Here is a 20,475-nt window from a genome sequence, read left to right as displayed (position 1 = left end):
TATAACATCCTGCTGTTCCATTTAAAGCCGCTGATGCACATGCCTGACCTGCACTGCTGCTGCTCTGTCGTTAATCAGCACGATTCCTGGAGCTGACGGCTGCCATGCACGGCTGCTCCACACAAACCACCACCCTTCTTTGGCTGAGCTCCTTCCTCTGATGGGGGCGTGAAGGTGGTGTAGGTGCAGCCCTGAGCTGCACAGCTCCTCTGGAGTGGGTGGGCTGAGGCATCTCCTCACTGTACTGACCCTTGTCATTGCTCTCAGCTGTCAGGTCTTGTTCACGCCCCTTGCAACAAGGGGCTGATTATTCAGAGCCTTTGACAGAGGGAGAGCTGAGCTTCAGGAAGCTTTGGTAAGGTTACAGAGTAAGCACAGGACAAGATAACAGCCAGCACTTGGGTCCCTTCACTCCTGGGCATCTGAGGAGAAAGCGTCTGCTCTCTGCACAGCTGCTGCACAGCTGCTTAGGGCAAGTTTGCCCTGTGAGCAGGCTATGTGCTGCCTGTGCTGGCATATGCTTGCAATGGTAAATCCATACGGTGCAGAGCAGTGCCACAGGGGTGCATCAGCCAGCAGGGTGCAACGCAGCTGTGTGAGCCTGGCAAGCTGCCTCAGCTCTCACCTTGGCCTTAGTGGGCTAAGGCTCCATGGCATCTGGACTGTAACCATCCCCATTGCATCCACCCCTACCATGGTGCTTCTGCTCTGAGGTTACAGACCAGACCAGCTTAGTCCTGCCTCACCTTCATGCAGTACAGCCCTCAGCCCTGCTTTAGTCTCAGGAGTGTATTGCTGCAACACAAGAAACCTGTCTGCAGCATGATCTGCCTGATCAGTGCCTTCCTTTTGCCTCACCTTCTGGGAGTCATGACAATGAGGGACCTGCCAGCTCACCCTCTTCCACCTCTCTCCAGTGCACCTTTTTCAATTTGGCTTCTGCTTTCTTTGCCTCATTCAACCCCTTGGCAAGGTCAGTGCTGCTGTTTTCATCATAAAACAGGATTGTGTAATCTCTACATTGGTTGGTTTTCTTGCTGTCCATTGCTGTTTCTTAATTCCTCTCTTCTCTGCCAGTGCTTGGAGATTCATGGACAGCTCTTTCTTCATCTTCACAGAAAGTTCTTGGCCTGTTTGTTGGTTTTGTAATAGCTTGTGCACATTCAAGCCGTAGAAGCAATTACATACAGAAAATAAAAGAACAGTGATTCAATTTTTAGCTTGTGAAGTCAAGCTAGGAAATGCCAGTCTTGTTTCCCAGGCCACCTTAATTCTACTTCTTCAAGATTCTTTGAAGTGCAAGGGTTGAGGGAGGGACTCCATGGAGAGAGCTGCATGTACTCATTAATTAAATTTTGAATCGAAATGTCCACACACAAGTGGGATAGAAGAAAGGCTGAAAAGGAAACTGCAAACCTGCCATTTTCTAATACTTCAGCGTAAATAAATTACCCTTAATGTAGTCGGTTTTATGGTTTGGTGGTAGGGTTTTTATATGTGCTATGTTTTAATTTGTTTCTTAAGAGGAAACCCCTCAAAATCTTTTCAGTAAAATAAATTGTTCATTCTCATGCATGCTGAGCTTTCAGCACTGAGTCTGACTGTTCAATCTGGTGACTAACCTGCACTTGTTTAATAGACAATCATGAAAGCTCAAAGTGGTTTGCCTTTCTTCTTCATCCTGAGTAGTGGAGTGCAGGCGACCTTTTCACATTGAGACTCATTTAAACAGATAGAAGAGAACCCGGATGATTTGTTCACATTTTGTGTGTAGCTTGGACCTTTGCCTTTCTCTTGCTCTTCCAAAGCTGAGGTATTGTACTTACCATGGTATTGGTGGGGAGTCACTGCTGATTAACTGAGGTGTTGGGTTTAGCTCTTAAAACATTTATGCTCAGATGCTGTTTGGACTGTCTGCCAGGATTTCTGCAAGAAAGTGACAGAAAAGAAATTGTGATTATTCAACAGTTTATAATGCAGCTAAGACAGAATGAAATTTGATGGGCCAAAATAAAAAACATATCCTTAGCCTCAGAATTTTTGCCCTGCTGACTTTGAAATGCCTGTTGCAAAACATGGAGATGTTGGTTTTTCTCAGAGAACTGGCCTGAAGACTCTTGCAGTGGAAAATGTCAGAGAACTTAATTACAGGCTAACTGCTTATCCCCTTATAACAGTGATAGCTGTGCAGTACACACACATTTAAATAGACAAAGTCATGCACCTGGTTCTAGACTGACAAATCATTCCGTGTGGACTTACATGCTATCATAAAAGATATCCTGCATCCTGCTGAGAGCCTTAGCTTCATCTTATGTCTCCAAGACTGCCTCTGTCATGCCTGTTCTCCTACCTTTAGGCCACAGAAATGGCACAAGATCTGTTTTGTGTTTACATGTTTATGCCCAAAATGACACACATATCTTTGAAAAAGAGATGTGTCTGAGGCCCATCAGGTCTGAGAGAGGGGAAGAATTTTATTTCTTTAAGGCCACGCTCCCAAGAAAACAGTTCTTGGCTTAACTCTTCTTTGCTAGCTAGGGTTGGCAAATGCATAGCTTCTTCTCTCCTTTCCAAGTCACTGATTTCAAGGTTACCTCTCACTCCCTTCACACTCATGTCTGATTGTGCTCCTTTTGCACAGAGATGCCTTGCAGCCCAGATGGCCTCAGCTGGGCCCTTGGCAATTCTGCTTGGACTCCAAGCTCAGATGGGCTTAAGATAACTGCTGCTGGAGGGTACCTCTGTGTGTGAGTACCTGTGCATGGCATGGGAAAGGAGAAAAAAATCTTGGGCAGAATCACTCCCTGGTGCTCCCAGAGCACTTGCTGGCTACAGCCAGTGTGGCAGTAATGCACACGTCCAGCTGTCCTGCTGGTGGGCTCCATCCTGGTTGAGTCTTCTCTGTAAGGTGTAGATAAAGCTGGCAGGTCTTGCCTAATGCTCCACCCAAACTTGGCAGAATGCTGTGGTTTTCAAGCAAAGCTCAGCACTTGGCTGTAGCAGTGGGTCACGTTGGGGTCCTGAAACTCATGGGTTCTCTCTCTGGAGTTCTCATCCATCAGAAAGTCTGAAGCTTGAGCTTCTTAGGCAGGAGTCTCCAGATGAGGAGTACAGCCCCCACTAGCTCCTGGGAGGTTCCATCTGGCCTGGTAGTCTCTGCTGTATGAAAGATTGATCTGCAGCTGCACCGGCAGAGGTACCCTGGTCAGTCCCACTGCTGGTGGAGACAGAGAGTGCTCACACTGCTGTGGCTTGGGCCAGCAGTTCATTTCAGGACAGAGGTGGACACTGCTGGGATGCAGATAAGCCAGTTCATATCTAAGTCAGTGAGAGCTGGGATAGGGATAAATCACACTGTAAGTTGCTCCCCCATCCCTGCAGATTTCTCGACTGCTTGCACTGGTCTCACTCCTTTGACTGGTCCTGGCACAGAAACACCAGGCTGAAGACATGATGGAGGCAGTGGTTAGGACATAGGTCTGTGCAGGGAGGACTGTGTCCATGGTGCACAGCAGTGACAGGAGGCAGGACTGTAGGTGGGTGGGTGAGATGGGGTGCCAATGAGCTGGGCAGGAGGAACCACCATCCATTTCTCTTACACGGGTGAGATGGATGCTGTCTTTCTTGCTGCTTTCCCCCAGCCCCACTCCCTGTACCCTGTGTTTGTTGGGGAGCACCTGAGTGAATAAAAGAAAGAAGAGAAACTGAATCAGGACATGAGGGTATTTACGTGCTTTCTGCATAGAGGCAAATAAGGGAGACTGCGGATAAGAAAAGGTGCAAGAATGCAGTGAGCAGCCCCTTTAACCACCCACGGAATAGAAGGAAGGCAGCAAGGTTGTCCCTGGTTGCTCCTATCCCACAGCTTTGCTTCCCATCCTGTCTCTTTGCAAAGCCAAGAAAAGGAGTCCTGGCAGAGAACCAGGATGCAGAGCAGACCTGTTGTTTCAACTCGGTTTGGAGATCTGGTGACAACTTGGAGAGGTGTTTCAGTTGGCTGCTCCTTGGATGTTTCATTTGGCTGCTCCTTGGATGGCCCTGGTGCCCTGCACAAGACCCCCTGCCGTGTGCTAGGTTGAGGGGGGCTGCAGACATGCACCCTGAAGATTTGGAGGTAGTGGGACTGGCTGTGACTATGCCAGTGTGAATCCAGACCAAGGATCCAGACAAAGGGTGTTCTACAGATGAGGAATCAGAATTTGCAATCAGCAGTCCAGTGCTGTCAGTGGTGGGAGAAGAAAGACTGTCAGTGGTGGGAGAAGAAAGAAATGGGGACTTGCAGCTTTGTATCTGGTTTCCCTGGAATCTGGCTCCCAACTTGTGCAGTAATTCCTCTGGAAGAGGTTTGATCCTCCCCTTTCCAGCAGGAGAGCTGAGCACCCTGTGTCTCTGCCAGAGGGGTGTGTGTACAGCCGTGCCAGTGCTGCTCTCGGCAGGCGTGCAGTTCTGCACAGGGGCACTGTGGGGCTGCCAGGCAGGGGCAGGGACTCTGGCTGCTCTCTGCAGGGTGGGGAGGTGTTTCACCCACTGAGGCACCCACCACCAGGATCTCTCTCTGATATTCTCAGAGATGCTTTTCAAGCAGTGCCTTTTGTCTTGCTTGCACACCACAGAAAAGAGTGAGATTTAGGTAACTCACCCCCTCTCTATGTTTTCTCCTCTCCTAACCCTGCTGGGGCTGGCTTCAACATTTAGCTTTTCTCAGCATAAAGGAACGACTTTGGTCTTCTTCTGTTTCTGCATTTTTGAACATTCCTTCAGCTTCACATTCCAAGAGATTCTGGGAGAGATATTCAATCAGTGTAAATAGGAGGTGTCACTGCACACGTGTCAGGGTTTTGTACACCACTGTTCTGGACCCACTTAGCAGCCAAAGCTCTAAACTGTCTCCCAGACTGCAGAGTGAATTGGCAAGCATCCCTCCCTCTGTGTAACATGCTTTAGGGGGGAAAAAAAACATCTGAGTGAAATAAATGAAAGCTCAGCAAAATGAAACTCAAACCCAGGACTCAACAGGGAAAGCCAAGGGGAAAAATCATTAGATAGGGCATTACATGCATGGACACGTACTGGATGCAGACACACACCTGCACAATGCGGATGCACTCCTAGAGACTGCAAAATGCTTACATAAAGCATTTAGATGCCTATACATGCACATAAAAATACTTTTTCTTTAAAGCCTTTGTGACTCTGGAACCGCCTGGGACACAAAACATGCAAGCTTGCCAGTGCCCCTGCTACATTTTCCCCTGCCTCACAGTTCTGCAAAGGAGAGCAGTAGAGATGCTCAAGGTGAAACCTTCTTTGACCTTAGATGAACAATGATATGGACAGTATAATCTCCCCGAGTTTAGATTTTATTTACCAGACCAGAATCAGTAAAGACTGATCTTGCCGGAATTTGGGACATTTATTAAGCTCTCCTGTCCTCACACAGTCATTTCAGAAGGGCATGATGGCTCTAAGTATACAACACTATTAAGTAAGAGTCTGAGTCAGGTGCTGTCACTGCCTGTTAGCTGAAGGTGGGTTATGTTGGATGGTAGTCAGTTTTCAGTATTTGTTAAGATATAAATTTTGTTCTAGTTCTTCTTCCTAAATCCTAACACCTGATTTTCCCCTGCTAGAAGCTTAGAGTTACATTCTCCAGCCTACTCAGATCATAGCCCCCGCTACCATTAACAGCTTCCTCTCTCCTCACGTCTCCTATTTATGCCTGTGCTGATTGCAGTCTGCATTTCCATAAATCATGGTTATGTATACATCAGGTAGCACTAAGGTCCTTGAATAGCTACGTTCCCCTGGTGTCCCTGCTGCCCCAGTTTGAGCCACCCTTGCCTGAATGAGCCACTTTCTGGGATACCAAGTTAATGCTACCATCAAGAACACCATCATCTCCCGGAGGGGCTAGTTTCATACCTGTATTGAATTCTTGGTGCCTTCTGGTTTGGAGGAATGATTTAGCAAAGCAAACTCTTTGGCATTCTCACAGCTCTGACCTTTTTGTGGCACCAGTGGAGACCCACAGTTCACCGACTTTGCAGAAGTCAGAAGTGCTCAAAGTATACCTCATTAATCTTCTCTGGCTAATCATGGCAGGGGACAGGACCTTAGCAACTGCAAAAGGCATATAAATGCACCAGGAAAGAAATGTTTCAGCAAAAATGGCAAGAGTTGTGTAAATGCCAAACCTCGGTGAGATGGAAGACCGTGTTTCTGCAAAGAGCTTTTATTCCCAGAATGAGTTGTAAAGCAGGAGCAAGTACCTCACCCTCTCTGTATTCTAAGCTCAGCCTCTCTCCTTCTGGCATATGCTAGGTGCTGTATAAATATAGAGGGGAGAAAATCACACCATCTCCTGCAGCCTACATTTTTAATTGAAAGGCTATTAGAAGCAATTCCTGCTTCTGCAGGTGCAGCCAAGGAAGCATCCTTCCCCAGGTGGTTGTGGAAGGTGAACTTGAGGTTCAGGAAGGAGTGTTGTTTTTGTGTTAATTAATTTTGCATGTGGAGCATTCACAACCATTTCTTGTCTGCTTTGGCTGATGTGGTTAATTAATCACCTTAAAGTATCTGTAAACAGGGGATTTTTGCTCTTTGTTCCACCTGTTGTAGACCAGCCTGTGTGAGGATACAAACCTGTAGCATCACAAGAATGATACTTTTGGTAGTGGTTGTGATGACAGCACTGCAAATCTGAGTGCAGATTGGGTGAAGGCTAAGAGGAATGTTTTATTCTCCGGGCATTAGAAAAGTTGTTGCTGCTGAGTGAGAGAAGTAGGAGCAAAGGAGTTGGAGGTATCATTTGCATGAGTCTTTGTGTTCATGTGGGTTAGCTGGGGGACAGAGATATGATGATTAAGACTGAGTTTTGACATTTGCAGATGGAAAAATCGAGGGGAAAAGGCTTTTCACAGTGGAATTCTTCCTCTTGTTTCTGCTTATGTATAGTCACTGAACTGGAAAGGCTCATCTGGTCCCATCCCTCTGCTCTAGGCAGCAAAATCATATAGCCCTATACAAACCAGTTGTGCTTCTTCTTGACCTCATTTTAGTTGTTTTCACAGCTACTTGTGGGCAGCTGTTTCAGAAGTTCTCCCTCTGATGGTTAAAATCTATCTTATTTTCAAGGCAAATTTCCTTACAATCAGTTGTTCTTTTACTGGTATTGTTTTTCCTGCTTAAAAACCACTTTCTTTTCTCCCTTGTGTATCTGTCCCCCCTTGATTTATACAGAGCAGTCATATCCCCTCTTGGCTTTCATTTATCTAGGTTAGGCAAGCTTTTTAATCTCCTTCTTTAAGACAGGCTCTCTAATCGCTCAATCCAAGGTTATTTCTGATAACTAGCTTTTCTGTAAGGTTCCTTGCTGCTTTGCCCAAACTGAGTGTAAAACATCACGACCTATTGCCTGTTGAGTAATTTCGGGGTAAAGAAATATGCCAGCTATCAGATCCAGAAAAAGAAACATCAAGGTACTGCTGTGAAAATTTGCATTTGTTCTCCATCTAATCTCTGTGAAGCTAAAGACTCCCATAATAACTTGGTTCCTGATAAAATTTCTCTTTAGAAACAATAATGACATCTCCATCTAGACTGAAAGCCAAGCCTGTGGAGCTACAGTAGATCTCTGTAGTTCGGTCCTCATGGAATATCTTGCACCAGCTTTCCAAAACCTATTTCAATCCAAAATGATTCTACTTTATTTATGCATTATTTATTTCTTCACAGTCTACTGCAGCATTAAGGTTATAACAGCATCCCCTAGGTCTACCTTTATTTTATGTACCCTGAGTAATGCCTGCTTCCATTGGCGGTGTCCCAGTTACAACTGCTATTTCTATGGTTCTTCTAGAGTAGCCCTTTTCAGGTCCTGCCCAGTTGTTCTGGTTTTCCCATGTCCTCATTCAGGATCTGTACCAATTCTACTGACAAGAATCTTATTTCTCCTTGGACTTTCTTTCTTCCCAGAGGGGTTAGGTATGCTTCTCCATCAACTATATTACCAATAACAGTCCTAATTTTCTGCCCCTTGTCCAACATCCTACCTTCACTATTTCTATATTTGATCTTCCATTTTTCGTGTATTTAATTCAGGTGAAAAAGTTATGTAAGATTTTTCCAGATATTAAAGACAGGAAGTTTATACACATTTATACACGTTTATACATTTCACATTTATACTATTCAGAGATACATGCTGTATATGTTCCTTTGTCTAGCTCTAGACACATGTGTATGTGTCTTCTCACTTCTACAGTATCTGTGAGTCTCGTGGCCTTTTCTGTGTTTATCTACCCAGTGCACCCCAGATGTAAAAACATGGCATTATCTCAGTTTTACTCAGTGTGGAGCCACAAGGGTGCAGATCGAGTTACAGAGATTCTCTGTGGAATAGGGAATTTCTGCCTCCTAATTCATGCTCTCTGTTGTTGCTTTAGTGCTTCCCCACTGGAATGAATAAACTTCTTAGCTCCTGGGGAAAAAGAAATAAAATAACCAATAATAAGGGAGGAAACATTGAGCTTTTGGGAAAATTCAGAAAGCAGTTCAAGTCCTAAGTGAGTTTGGAACGGTCTTTTTTTTATTCTGCAGATGAAACCAAATCCTTTTTGTTCCTTTTGCATTTCTTCTATAGCAGGGCGGGGTGTGGGGGAGGTGCAGGGAAAAGAGAGAGCAGGAATTGAGATAAGATTGTAAATGAAAAGGGAGTGGTGCAAGGCACGGTGCATACGGGAGGTGAATAAAATAACAACTTTCAGGAGACTTTGTCAAGCTAGTTTTCCTGCAGCCTGTTGAAAAACAAACACCTGAAGGTTCAGGCTCTCTCCTGAACCTTCACCACAAATACCACTGCAATGCTGCTGAGTGTCTTGCCTAAGAAACATATCTGAATGTTTCTGGTTTAATTCAGAACTGTATTCTCCTGCCTGGCCCTTGAAAACCAAATTTCTAGGAGGTTTTACCTTTCCTTCTCTTGAAAGTAGTTATAGGTCTTTCCAGATGCTCTTGTGTTTTGAAGTCCTACTTTGCCATATTAGGAGGAACTCGGGGATTTATTTCTGCCTTTATTGGAACAGATGATTTTGGAAATTCATGAGAATAGCTTGTACTTGTCCATACTACCCATCTGGGTAAGGATTTTGTAAATGGTAAGACTGGGTGCTGGTCATTTGAACAGGTGGCTGCTTTTGCCAGTGTAACTTATAAGACAGCCACTGAATGAGACTATCAGCTCCTCTGTTAAAAATATCTTACTGACCTGATAACACTGAAAAGAGCACATGTAGGAGAATAAGGAAATACACTCTCTTGGTATAAATTGCAGCAAGAAGATTTAGGTTAAACATCGGGAGAAAAACCTCACTTTTTAATGGGAAGGATAGCTAAGCACCGGAATAGATTGCTTGTGGAGACCACGGACTCTCTGTCAGTGTAGGGACAGGTTAGAGAAACATCTGCCACAAATGGCTGTTACAAGCCTTCTCTTCCCTTGGGAGGAGAGAAAAGCCTCTGTTAAGAATTAGTTTCAAGGAACTAATGCGATGCACCTTTCATTAAAGATGCGCATTAACATACTGCAGAACTCTTTTATTCTGGCTGCATTATACCGCGGTTCAGGCAATTTGCCAGCTGGCTGGAAGGCTTTCAGAAGGCTCCCACTTGTTTTCCCCTTGCACAGGCAATCTCGCCTTTTGTCTGCATGGGATAACTTATATGCTTAGACAAACAAATAGCATATGTCATTACCTTTCTGTTCTGCAATAATTCTCCCTTTCTTTCTTTGCAAATATGTTGGACTTCTACTTCCAACCTTGTTATCCAAAATAGGATCTTATATTTAAGGTAAAAGTTAGCTACTCATCTCCTTCAACACCTTCAAATTCACCTCCAAGCCCAAGTGACTTTACTTTCTTGACAAGATCAGATAGAGCAAGGGGCAGTTAAGGTGAAATTCTGTTGCTTAGGAATTATGTCCTGGCATAAAGTAACATAGGGATTGGAGAATATGATTAGAAAGGAGTTTTTATAGATTCCTAGTATCTTTACTTTTACTGATTCTGTGGCCTTTCAGGGCTCCTAGTGGGAGTTTGGATGACTGGACTGATTGCAGAATACCCAACGGGTCTTGAAACTGCAGGGTGACCAATATGAAGCATGCCTGGGATAGTTTATTTTTCCTCTTTTTGCTGAGGCAAGCACGCATCAGAACCCAAGTAATAACAGTTTGTAGGCTGTTAATACAAACTACCCTGAGACTTCAGAAATGCCTTGCTCTGCTCTGCACAGCTCGGTAGTTTATATTCTTTAGGCGTAGGCATCTTTACCTGGACAAATCTCTGACATTTAATTCTGCTAACTTCTGTCCCTGAAGTGAATTGCTCCTTCCCTATATGGCAGATTATCTAGCATATGATACACATTTGTGTATTCTTTATCTTGCATTGTCTCCATCCTCTTCACATGCGGTCTTTATTATTGCCCACATGTTGCTTATGCCCATCCTTCTTTAACTATGTGCATATATATTTGACCTTTGCATACATAAGCATAAAGAAGTCTGCCCTCTTTTAATTCACTATGATTTTCTGACTTTTCTTATTCAGATCTGTACATGTATGGAGTTATAAAGCATGTCTGATTGTTTAGGTTAGCAATCAAATGTAACATTTGCACATATTTTTGAGACAATCCATGGTTAATTTGGAGACTTAGGTCAAAACATTTACTTGCCTCCTGTTTTTCTTCCTCTTTGGACAGTTTAGAATTATTTTATTGGGATAATAAGGAATGGATGTGTACTACTGTAGTTGCAGGTGAGGTGATTTAGTGCACAGAAGGCTGTGGCAATGCTGTCATTGTTATCCTAATTTCATAATGTTTCTGTGTAGTACAACACTGTGAGACGTGCCTGGCACACAGCCTTATGAAATCCCCTTTCTGTCCCAGAGAACTTCTGGGTAATTATGGGTTGGGTTTGCCTATCTGATCTAATTTATCACTTAGGGGGTTATATCATGCCTGTTACTGAGATATCTAAGTGCTGCTGAGATTCTGCGAGATGTCTCTTTCATCAGCCACTTATTTCTATGATAAGTTAATGTTACTGAGCTGAAAACCAGGCTGTTCTGTGCAGCATCTTAATCACTGGTCCCTGCTGAGCCCCGTGTGGCAGTTACTACTTTTGGGGATTTGAGCTCAGTTACTTGAGAGCTAAAGTAGCACTGCAGAAATCTCTGGCACAGATGATGATAAATTGACCTGCTTGGTGAATGAATGGGAAGTCCAGGGCTGAGCAGACCCTGGATAAGCATGTGAGTCTATGCCCTTTATTCCCTTAGAAATTCACATCCAGGCTTAGATATTAGCATGAGTACAGAGCATCTCCATGGGTAGAGGGAACATCATGGGCAAGCTCTCCTTGGCATTCTTTGCCTTTGGGAAGGCAAGACCAACTACCCATCTTTTTATAACCCCCCTTGCTTTGTGCTCATTGGGGTGCTGTGTTCACCCTGCACAGGGAGGGTGGATGTAGAAACTGCTGTCTCGGGGTGATTTCTTCTGCCTTTCTTCTCCCTCCACAGCCCTCAGAGTAGATTTTTCTTTCATGGCCAGATGAAGCGTTTGTTTGTTTTGAAGGTGACAAGTGTTTTATGTGGATTCTGGATACTCTCAAATGCCAAACCCCAGCTGGGCTTTGAGTTTCACAGATTATCCACTGACACCTAATGAGCCTTTAATAAATGTTTCTCCCTCCCATTCTGTCATTTCAATAAATAAATGACTGGAATTTGGGGGTTGTGGGAGGGGTGTTGGATTGGAGTGGAATGAAGCTTTTCTGTTTACCCACCAAGCAGGTACACCACTAAGAGCAGTCATGCAAACTTCCCACACACCCACACTGCCTCTGCCATCGAGTCAGCATGTCTCAGTCCTGGCCTGGAGGACTTGCTTTGAGGATCATGCAGGAAACTTCTTCTAAAGCCCAGTTAGCTTCTTCACCCTCTCAGCTTTGGTTGCCAGCCAAGGTGCTAATTACTGTCAACTGTGATGGTGGGAGGGGGAATTGAGAATAAAGGCAAGACTTTGATAGTTGAAAGTACAGTTGATGTTCATGTTTTCTTTTTTCCCTGGATGTTTTTGGGGTTTTTATTTGCAAGAAATGGTCTGCCTGGGCAGTGGATGAGCTTGCATGTATTGTCTCTTTAACGACTGCAGTGACTTCTAAACAGCTTTCATTCTTAGCAGTAGGTATAAGATAATTGAGTCCCTCCCCCTTTTTTGACTACTGAAGATATTATCTCTATTAATTTAGGAAATGGAAAATTAAGTATTCTAAAATTGTAATAGAAATTTATGGAAGTTATGAGAATTAGGGAAAAATAGAAAGATTTAAAAATCATCACAGGTATTTTTTTGGTATTAATTTTCATGCATCAGAAACGTAAAACAATTCCTTGTTTCCAGCTAAGGTATGTAACCAAGTAATTGTGTTCCTGTTGTTTGGCTGAAAAAGTTGAAGGACATAAGTCTGACCACAGTTACAGTATTCCCATGGTTGTCCACTCACTCTCCCAGAAAGTGAGACCATTGCAGAGATGAGACAGCTCAGAGATATTTCTTGTTCTGCACTTCCCTCTTCTTTGAATCCACTTACTCAGAGCCTTCTCCCCAGAAATGTCTCCATCTTACATGAGTCATGAGTTTGGGTACTCCAGAATGGTCCTCTTACCCAGTCCTGCAGTAGCTGTGCAAAGAGATGATACAATTAGAAGTCTATCATCTTCTGTGGTTTGTGTCTCCACAGGTGGGCAAATGGAAAGAGAAAAAGCTGCAGATGAAGTATTATGTGTGGCCGCGCTTTGAGCTGTATCCTGACTCTGAGGAACGTGAGGATGATCACCTGAGTATCGTGACCTTGGAAGAGGCACCATTTGTCATTGTGGAGAACGTGGACCCCCTAAGTGGCACCTGCATGAGGAACACGGTCCCTTGCCAAAAACGCATCGTGACTGAGTATGTACCCCTGTATTCTTCTGCTCATCTGGGGCTTTGGTCTCGGCAGAATATAAAGTGTCTGTTGGGCCAATATCATCATAATCTATAATCCTTTTTCAAAAATCACCTCCACTTGCCCAGCCTGTCCCATGTTCACTCATTATGAGTCCCTTTGGGCAAATCATTGTGTGTGTCCCTTCACCCTCCAGCACAGAGAGCACAATATACATTGTCCACATTATATAGAGGAAGGGGGGATGCAAACTGACAACAAAGCAGAATTACAGGTGTTTCTCCCAGTCTTTTAACCTATTTTTTTTAACCATCACCTATTGTTGTGATTGTTCAGGAACAAAACTGATGAGGAGCCAGATTACATGAAGAAATGTTGCAAGGGGTTCTGCATAGACATCCTCAAGAAAATCTCAAAGTCTGTCAAGTTCACCTATGACCTCTACTTGGTGACTAATGGCAAGCATGGAAAAAAGATCAATGGGACATGGAATGGAATGATTGGAGAGGTCAGCAGCAAGGGGAGGGCATGGTGGGCTTCAACCCTGGGCTGGGTGGTATGGGTCAGGTCTAGCCTCCCATCATTATTGGGTCCACTTCGGAGGCAAGGACAGAGGTGACTCTAGAAATGACTGGCCTGCATTCTTTCTTGGCACTGAATGAATTAATTTGCTGTGACACTCTGACCATGACAACCTTTCTTGTCTGACCATTAATTATTATTCTCTATGGTCTCACAAATTTGGCCTAGACAGTCTTAGAAAGAGGCTGATATCCATTCACCGTGGTTGCTGCAATCTAGATTATGCTTAGGTTGTATATAAGGAGAATAAAGAATGAAATAAGGCTTTGCAGTGTTCGAGGGAGGATAAAGCAAGGACAGAAAAATGAGATAAGACGTCTTCTCTGTGGATGATGTGTTTATCCTAAGACCTCTGTGGATTTATTTTTTGTACACATACCAGCTTTGAGGAGAAGATTAATGTCTATACGTTTTGTGAAAGAAGAAGGTGTCCTGATGAAAGATTAGAAAGGAGAGATGTTACAAACAATATAGGGAATGGGATTACAGGAGTAAAAGGATTGTGTTGAAAGGCAGGAAGATGAGAAGGGTCTTGGCTGTGGTGCTTGAGGGCTGCCTTGTGTCTGTGTATGATCTCTTTATTTTCTTCCTCCAGGTTGTCACCAAACGGGCCTATATGGCTGTGGGATCCCTCACCATTAATGAGGAACGTTCAGAAGTGGTGGATTTCTCTGTGCCCTTCATTGAGACGGGAATCAGTGTCATGGTGTCACGTAGCAATGGAACTGTCTCACCTTCTGCCTTCTTAGGTATTGTTTCAATCTAAAATTAAAACTTCACCCAGTGGTCATAAAAAAATTAGGTGAAGGTTGCTTGTGATTCTTAGCCTGAAAGCTCTTTTTTGGGAGTACCTGTGGGACAGGTGTATAAAAATATACTGTGATGTTTTAGAACTGAATCCCAGGCAAGCAAAATCCAGGCAAATGCAAGTGCAAATAGGCCCTGCTATGAGTTCCAAGCCAAGGCATTTTTCAGCAAACGTATGCCTAATCCTAGACAAATTGGGCTCACTCAGTTGTCACATACACCGCAGCACGTGATTTCCCAGTGACTCAACTAATAGTGTGTTCAAAGAGTGTAGGCCAGAAGAAAATTGATTCAAACCTTATAGCTGGGATGCCGTAACACTTGGTGATAGCAATTGGCAATAAATAGTTGCACATTGAGAGACATTATTTGTAAAGGTATTGTTAACTTGGCCCTTTCTTGACACCTAGTAGAAGTTAGAGAACTAATAGACCTTTTCAAGAACAGTTGAGCCATCAGTTCTGTGCTGACACTGTGTCTTGCAATAAAGACATTTCTAATGTCCTTCAGTGGTGGAGGGTGATCAGAGAATAAGGAAATGATACTGCATTTCCCCAAGACATTAGTGCCTTCCTAGTGTCTACTGTTTGCCTTTATAAAATGCTTTATGATGCTGCAAACACAGTATACGAGTTATGTAATTACTGTCTGCTCTCTGCCAGAGTCCTGAGAACATTCACAGACAGAAATACTTTTATATGGGTAATGAAATTTTCTCAGACCTTTTTAGATATGAGTTTCATGACTACTAACTCTTCAGGAGTTTCTTCCCTTAGCAAGTCCACCAATATTGCTGTGGTATGTAAAAGCAATGTTAAAGTTATCTCCTAAGTTCTAAACTGCAATTTAACTGAAGTTGCAATATTGGCTATACTCTGGAGTAAAGTTCTTTGTCTCTTTGATCTGGTTCAGTCCTATCTTTTTCTGTTCAGGCTGGGAGAAGGAGAAAACCTGGCAGAGATAAAATACTTGCAGAACATGAACACTAACATTTCTAGAATGAGCCAGTGTTCCCATTGCTAGAGGGATGGAATACTAAAAACCTACTGTCATTATGGCTGAACCTCAGAAATTTGGAGATGCTCTTTGGCTCGATAACATCTTGAAAGTTGGATGCTTGTCTGACACTCTGCCAGTTCTGCCTGATTTTCCCCACTCTCTCCAGATGGTGCTGGAGGACTTCCTGGGAACAATCTTTTATCAATGTGTTTTATTTTATCAATGCATGCCACAATGGCTGTGTGTGGTTCCAGATGGAGCCATGTGTCACAAATGTAACAGTACGATGGAATGCAGTCATTACAGAGACAGAAACTTCAGTTTTTCCAGTTCAAGAAGTTTTCAGAATCAGGTTGAAGACTTACTTTTAGCTTCTGCTTTTCCCCAACCCAGTTTGCCCCACACTGGTCTTCTCTGGGGAGCAAAGGTGGTGAGGTGCTATCAGGTCTTTCACCATGGTTTTCTCTTCCTCTCCAGAACCTTTCAGTGCTGATGTATGGGTGATGATGTTTGTGATGCTGCTTATCATCTCTGCGGTGGCTGTCTTTGTCTTTGAGTACTTCAGCCCTGTGGGCTATAATCGGTGCCTTGCTGATGGCAGAGGTAAGGAGAGCTGTTTCTTGCTATGATCCCCTCTGGTTTCCAGTCTCTGTTTGTTTGTTGGGGTGTTCCTTTGCCTTGAATGCGATACGGATCTAGCCCGCTCTGAGCTCTGCATTCAGACTGAAGAGGACAGGGATGGAGGCGGAAAAAAGGCTGTGAAGAGAGCAGATGTGTATAATGGATAATTTGCTTGGCGTGAGAGATGGAGCTGTGTCGCCTTTCATGTCTAAAGCACATACCAGCTCCAACTTGTTTCTCATTGAAGGAAAATGGGTCCTGGTAGCCAGTGCTGGCAGGGCCTACAATGCTGCACTCTGAGGCAATCACAGGGCTCAGCACTGTCAATCCATCCTTCAGTGCTTCATCTCCCTGCAGAGCAAGTCACTCTGCTGGCCTCCTGGCATAGTGCTGTGTCCTCCAGAATCCACATCTGTCACCTGGCCGGGTCCTTCCCTGCCTTTTTGGCCTTCTAAGACCAACTGAGAGAATGGGAAACTCATTTTCTTGGGAGTGGGTAAAGAATTCTTTTTCAAGGGCAGCAGGAAATTTGGGATCAAGCAAGTGATCAATTTTTTTGGTTCTGATCTTCAGAATGCAGACAGATGAATTAAAGAAAGGCTGTCTGTCCTTCCTAAGTTACAGCCTTTTCCCCCTTATTGACATGGAAACAAATAGCAAGTTTGAGTCTTCTGCCATCTGCATATCTTCACCCCCTGGTGAATCAACCTTTCTGGATTTATTGGTTCATGCCGAATAGTGGGAAAGAGACAGTTACTGGAAAATGCACTCATTTGCTCTCAAGTCTAGTGCTTTGAGTAAGTTTATGCCATCAAATTAGAGAGGAGTGAAAATAAAAAGTGTTAATGAGAATGCAGGCAGAATCACATACATGAAGGAGTGGAGAACTTGTCTCTTAACATAGAGCTGTGGAGGGCCTTTGTGGCACCTGATCATAATTGCATGGATCTGTGGGCACAAGTACTGAGAAACCTAAGTCTCTTAGGAGGTATTAATACAGATGTGGAGCTGGAAGCACTTTTTAGTACAGGCATGCTGTTGTGCAGTTGTTAAGTTAGCCGAACTGCAGCTACAAGTATCAATATTTCTGAGTAATTATGAAGAGTGTTACATTATCAGACAGATATTATCCCTGAGAGATAAAATATGAAGATACAAAAATCTGCTGCAGAGACTGCAATGCTGATTTTGGTAATGAAAACCCTGGCTAATGTTACTTTGGTGGCATTTGAACTATGACAGTACACCCCTGACAGTACGCCTCAAACACCTGCATTTTCTCTTTACGGACATCAAGACTTTTGGATTGGAATCTCCCATTACAATCTTGTTTTTTGTCTGACAAAGTAATGTGGAAGCATGTGGGGTGATCAATGGAGAGAGGAAGGCTTTTAGAAGGGAACTTCTCAAGATTTCCTTCCACCATACAGTTCCGACTGATGTTTTTCAGGCCTTTCACCTTTGTATCTTAGGGCACATTAGTTAGAGAGAGATGTAAAAATACCACTCCAGCATGTAAAAAGACAAAGACTGCAAAACTATGTTTCTCTTAGGAACTTTATCTCCCTGGAATTTAAAAGCATCCATTTACCAGGTGATGAGTCTGCTCTGAACTTGGTGTGCAGTTCCCTGGGTAAAAAATGAGCCCCTTGCATTGTTCAGTTATATTTAGGGTAACACAGTTAGTGTTTCCAGATGATCAATGCTATTCGCTGCTCGGAGGTTTGGAGAGGCGTGTCAAAACTTTCTTCCCTTTTGCTATTTTGCTGGAGTCAATCTGAACCACAGGCAATCAGCCTGCCTGAGGAGATAAAGCGTGGGATGCTGGTCAAGTTGGCACCACTGGAGAAAGAACAGATGCTTGAACTGTTCCATTCATCCTAAGAGGATCTTCACAGTGTCCGAAGAGTGATCACATAGGCATTCTCCCTCTCAGCTCTTCTTGTGCTCAAGTTGAGGAAATTGTGGGTTAGGTTCCCACTAATGGAACCAGCACGTGCTGGGGTTACAAGATTGCTGTGAGACAGATGCCATTTCACATGTTTTCAGATTTTGTGCTTCATTTGCACACATGGCTTCTGGGGTGTGACTGAACTTCCATACTGAAAAATGAATAAAGGGAAAATAGAAGCTTTTAAAACACTGGATCTGCTCCTGCACTATCTAGGGCAGACCTGCAGATTTTCTTAAGGTGAGACAAGTATATGTCACTGTCATGTACCTTAGACACAATATATGGGGAGAGGGAGCTGTGTTCTTCTCTGGTTTGTGGATCTTCAACAGGCTGAGTAATGAAACATTCATGCAGAAGTATTTGTAGAGCCCTGTTATTTCAGATGGTGCTCTTCCTCATACCTTTATAAGTACAGTAAGGAGAGCCATATTTTACACAGATGTATGCTGTGACTTTGAGGACATTACTCTTGAACAGATGGAAATGAGTATAGAATGTTTCTGAGCAAATTCTGTTTCTGGGGACAACACTTCAACCCAAATTAAATGTTTGGTCTTCTAGATACTTCAATCAAATAAAAAAAAAATGTCCTTGTATAAGGTTTCAGTGGAAATTCCTGAGACAGAAAAATATGGGAACCTAAGGACACTTTAAAAAAAAAAATTCGGGTTGTACTTAGCTGAGATATGGTAACATGAACTTAGGGGAGTGCAGCTGCAGATATTCACCTCAAAAGTGGGAATAGATTCTGCTCTTAACTCTGAAATGAAGATGTGTATGTGACTGGAAATGCAGACCACTTACTCTCAGATGCTCACTGTGGGATCATGTTTCTCCATCACTCTAGAACCAGGAGGTCCCTCTTTCACCATTGGCAAAGCTATCTGGCTGCTGTGGGGGCTGGTGTTCAACAACTCTGTGCCAGTACAGAATCCCAAGGGTACCACTAGCAAGATCATGGTGTCGGTGTGGGCCTTCTTCGCTGTCATCTTTCTGGCCAGCTACACTGCCAACCTGGCTGCCTTCATGATCCAAGAGGAATACGTGGACCAGGTGTCTGGCTTGAGCGACAAAAAGGTAATGTATCCACCCAAACCCTCAAAGCAGCCTTTTCCACAGGATAGGCTGCTCTACCATCTCTTCTTTCCTTTCACAAGGAAAGTGGGCAGGTGTTTTCAGAGTAACATCATCAGAGCTTTAGACCCTAGTTTAAATAGCGCGGCTGTTCTTCATTGATATTCAGTTGCACTTTTACATGTGTTAAGCACTTCAGGAATGAATTATAGACAGAGCTGACCTGTGCTTGCTTGCACAATCCCAAGCCACATCTTGACTGTCAGCAAGAAACAAACTAATGGAGCTTTGGAGACAATGTGTATAATGGCTGTAACCTGTTTTTTCAGGATTAAATAATTTGTCTTGGGTAGGAATGCTGGTCATTAGGCTAGCAAATATGATCTGTTTATTTATTCTGAAAACAAGTTCTGTCCATGGGGGTAAATCACTGTGCATTTCATGATTTACTATTGCTTGCATTTGAAGTTATACTGTTGTTTTTTTGAGGTGCTTGGAGGCTTACCACAAGAAACCGTTTTGTCTTCAGACTGCATTTCAATGTCTTGTTTATCTGCACAGCATTTTGTCCATGCAGAGCATTCACTTCTGCTGGACTCTAAACACTTGAGGATTTTGAGAAGATTGCTGATACTCGCAGGGTAGCACTGTCTGGCTCGTGAGGGTGTAATGCTTTGTGCATTCCTTTACTTTTATTTTGTGGTGAGGCTACTCACAAGGAATTGTGTATTGTGAGTCTCATGCTGAGCTTGTTACTCAGTCTCTGGGGCTGCTTAAGTGGTCATGCCATTGCAGGGCAGCCAAATAGCAATGGGTTGCACATATTGCTATGAGGGTTGCAGCAAGAGGAGGACTGCAAGCGTCAGTTGTGGCTGCTGGGTTGGTTACAGGTACTGACTCCTGTGTCCATCATGACAGTCTAGAAATTATTTGTGGCCAAGCCTCCTGTGTATACTGTGTCCTGTTCAGTGGGCTGGAAATTCTGTGATTCTGAGATTTTCTTACTAATTTTGTGGTTTTTTTTTTTTTTTTTTTTTTTTTTTTTTTTTTTTTTTTTTTTTTTTTTTTTCCTGGAATGAAACATGGCACAGAATAATACAATCCATGCAGAAGTGCTCCTGTTATTTGTTTTAATTTTGACCTCAATTTGTTTCACATTGTCTCCTCATTTGCAATATGCTGGGTTGAGGATGGGGTGGATGGGAGGATGCTTTTCTGTCAGGTGGAGATTGTTGCAGAGACTCCTTAGAAGATGTGAGCTCTAACCTTCAGATTGAAAGATACTGTTCAAAATCAGCCAGGCCTATAAGAGGTAACATTAGCTTATCATCATTAGGTTTTCAACTATCTGAGCTAAATGGGATAGTTTGTACCTGTGATCTATTGTTTCAGGCTGTGCTAGGCTCATGGAGAGAACATG

At 43.5% G+C, this 20,475-nt stretch overlaps 1 protein-coding gene across 6 annotated transcripts in view; it reads left to right on the top strand.

Moving 5' to 3' along the window:
• The window catches only part of GRIN2B (glutamate ionotropic receptor NMDA type subunit 2B), a 235,246-nt gene that overhangs the window by 171,214 nt on the left and 43,557 nt on the right, over positions 1-20,475 (top strand). For all 6 annotated transcript variants that reach the window (XM_064419975.1, XM_064419974.1, XM_064419976.1 and 3 more), the window contains 5 exons: positions 12,815-13,023; positions 13,355-13,526; positions 14,196-14,349; positions 15,884-16,009; positions 18,829-19,058. In XM_064419975.1, the coding sequence (XP_064276045.1) occupies positions 12,815-13,023; positions 13,355-13,526; positions 14,196-14,349; positions 15,884-16,009; positions 18,829-19,058 (891 nt within the window). The remainder of the gene's footprint in view (positions 1-12,814; positions 13,024-13,354; positions 13,527-14,195; positions 14,350-15,883; positions 16,010-18,828; positions 19,059-20,475) is intronic.

The sequence above is a fragment of the Passer domesticus genome, chromosome 5 (genome assembly GCF_036417665.1).
Source record: "Passer domesticus isolate bPasDom1 chromosome 5, bPasDom1.hap1, whole genome shotgun sequence".
NCBI lineage: Eukaryota > Metazoa > Chordata > Aves > Passeriformes > Passeridae > Passer > Passer domesticus.
The sequence above is the reverse complement of the archived record's forward strand: the minus strand, read 5'-3'. Positions and strand labels throughout refer to the sequence as shown.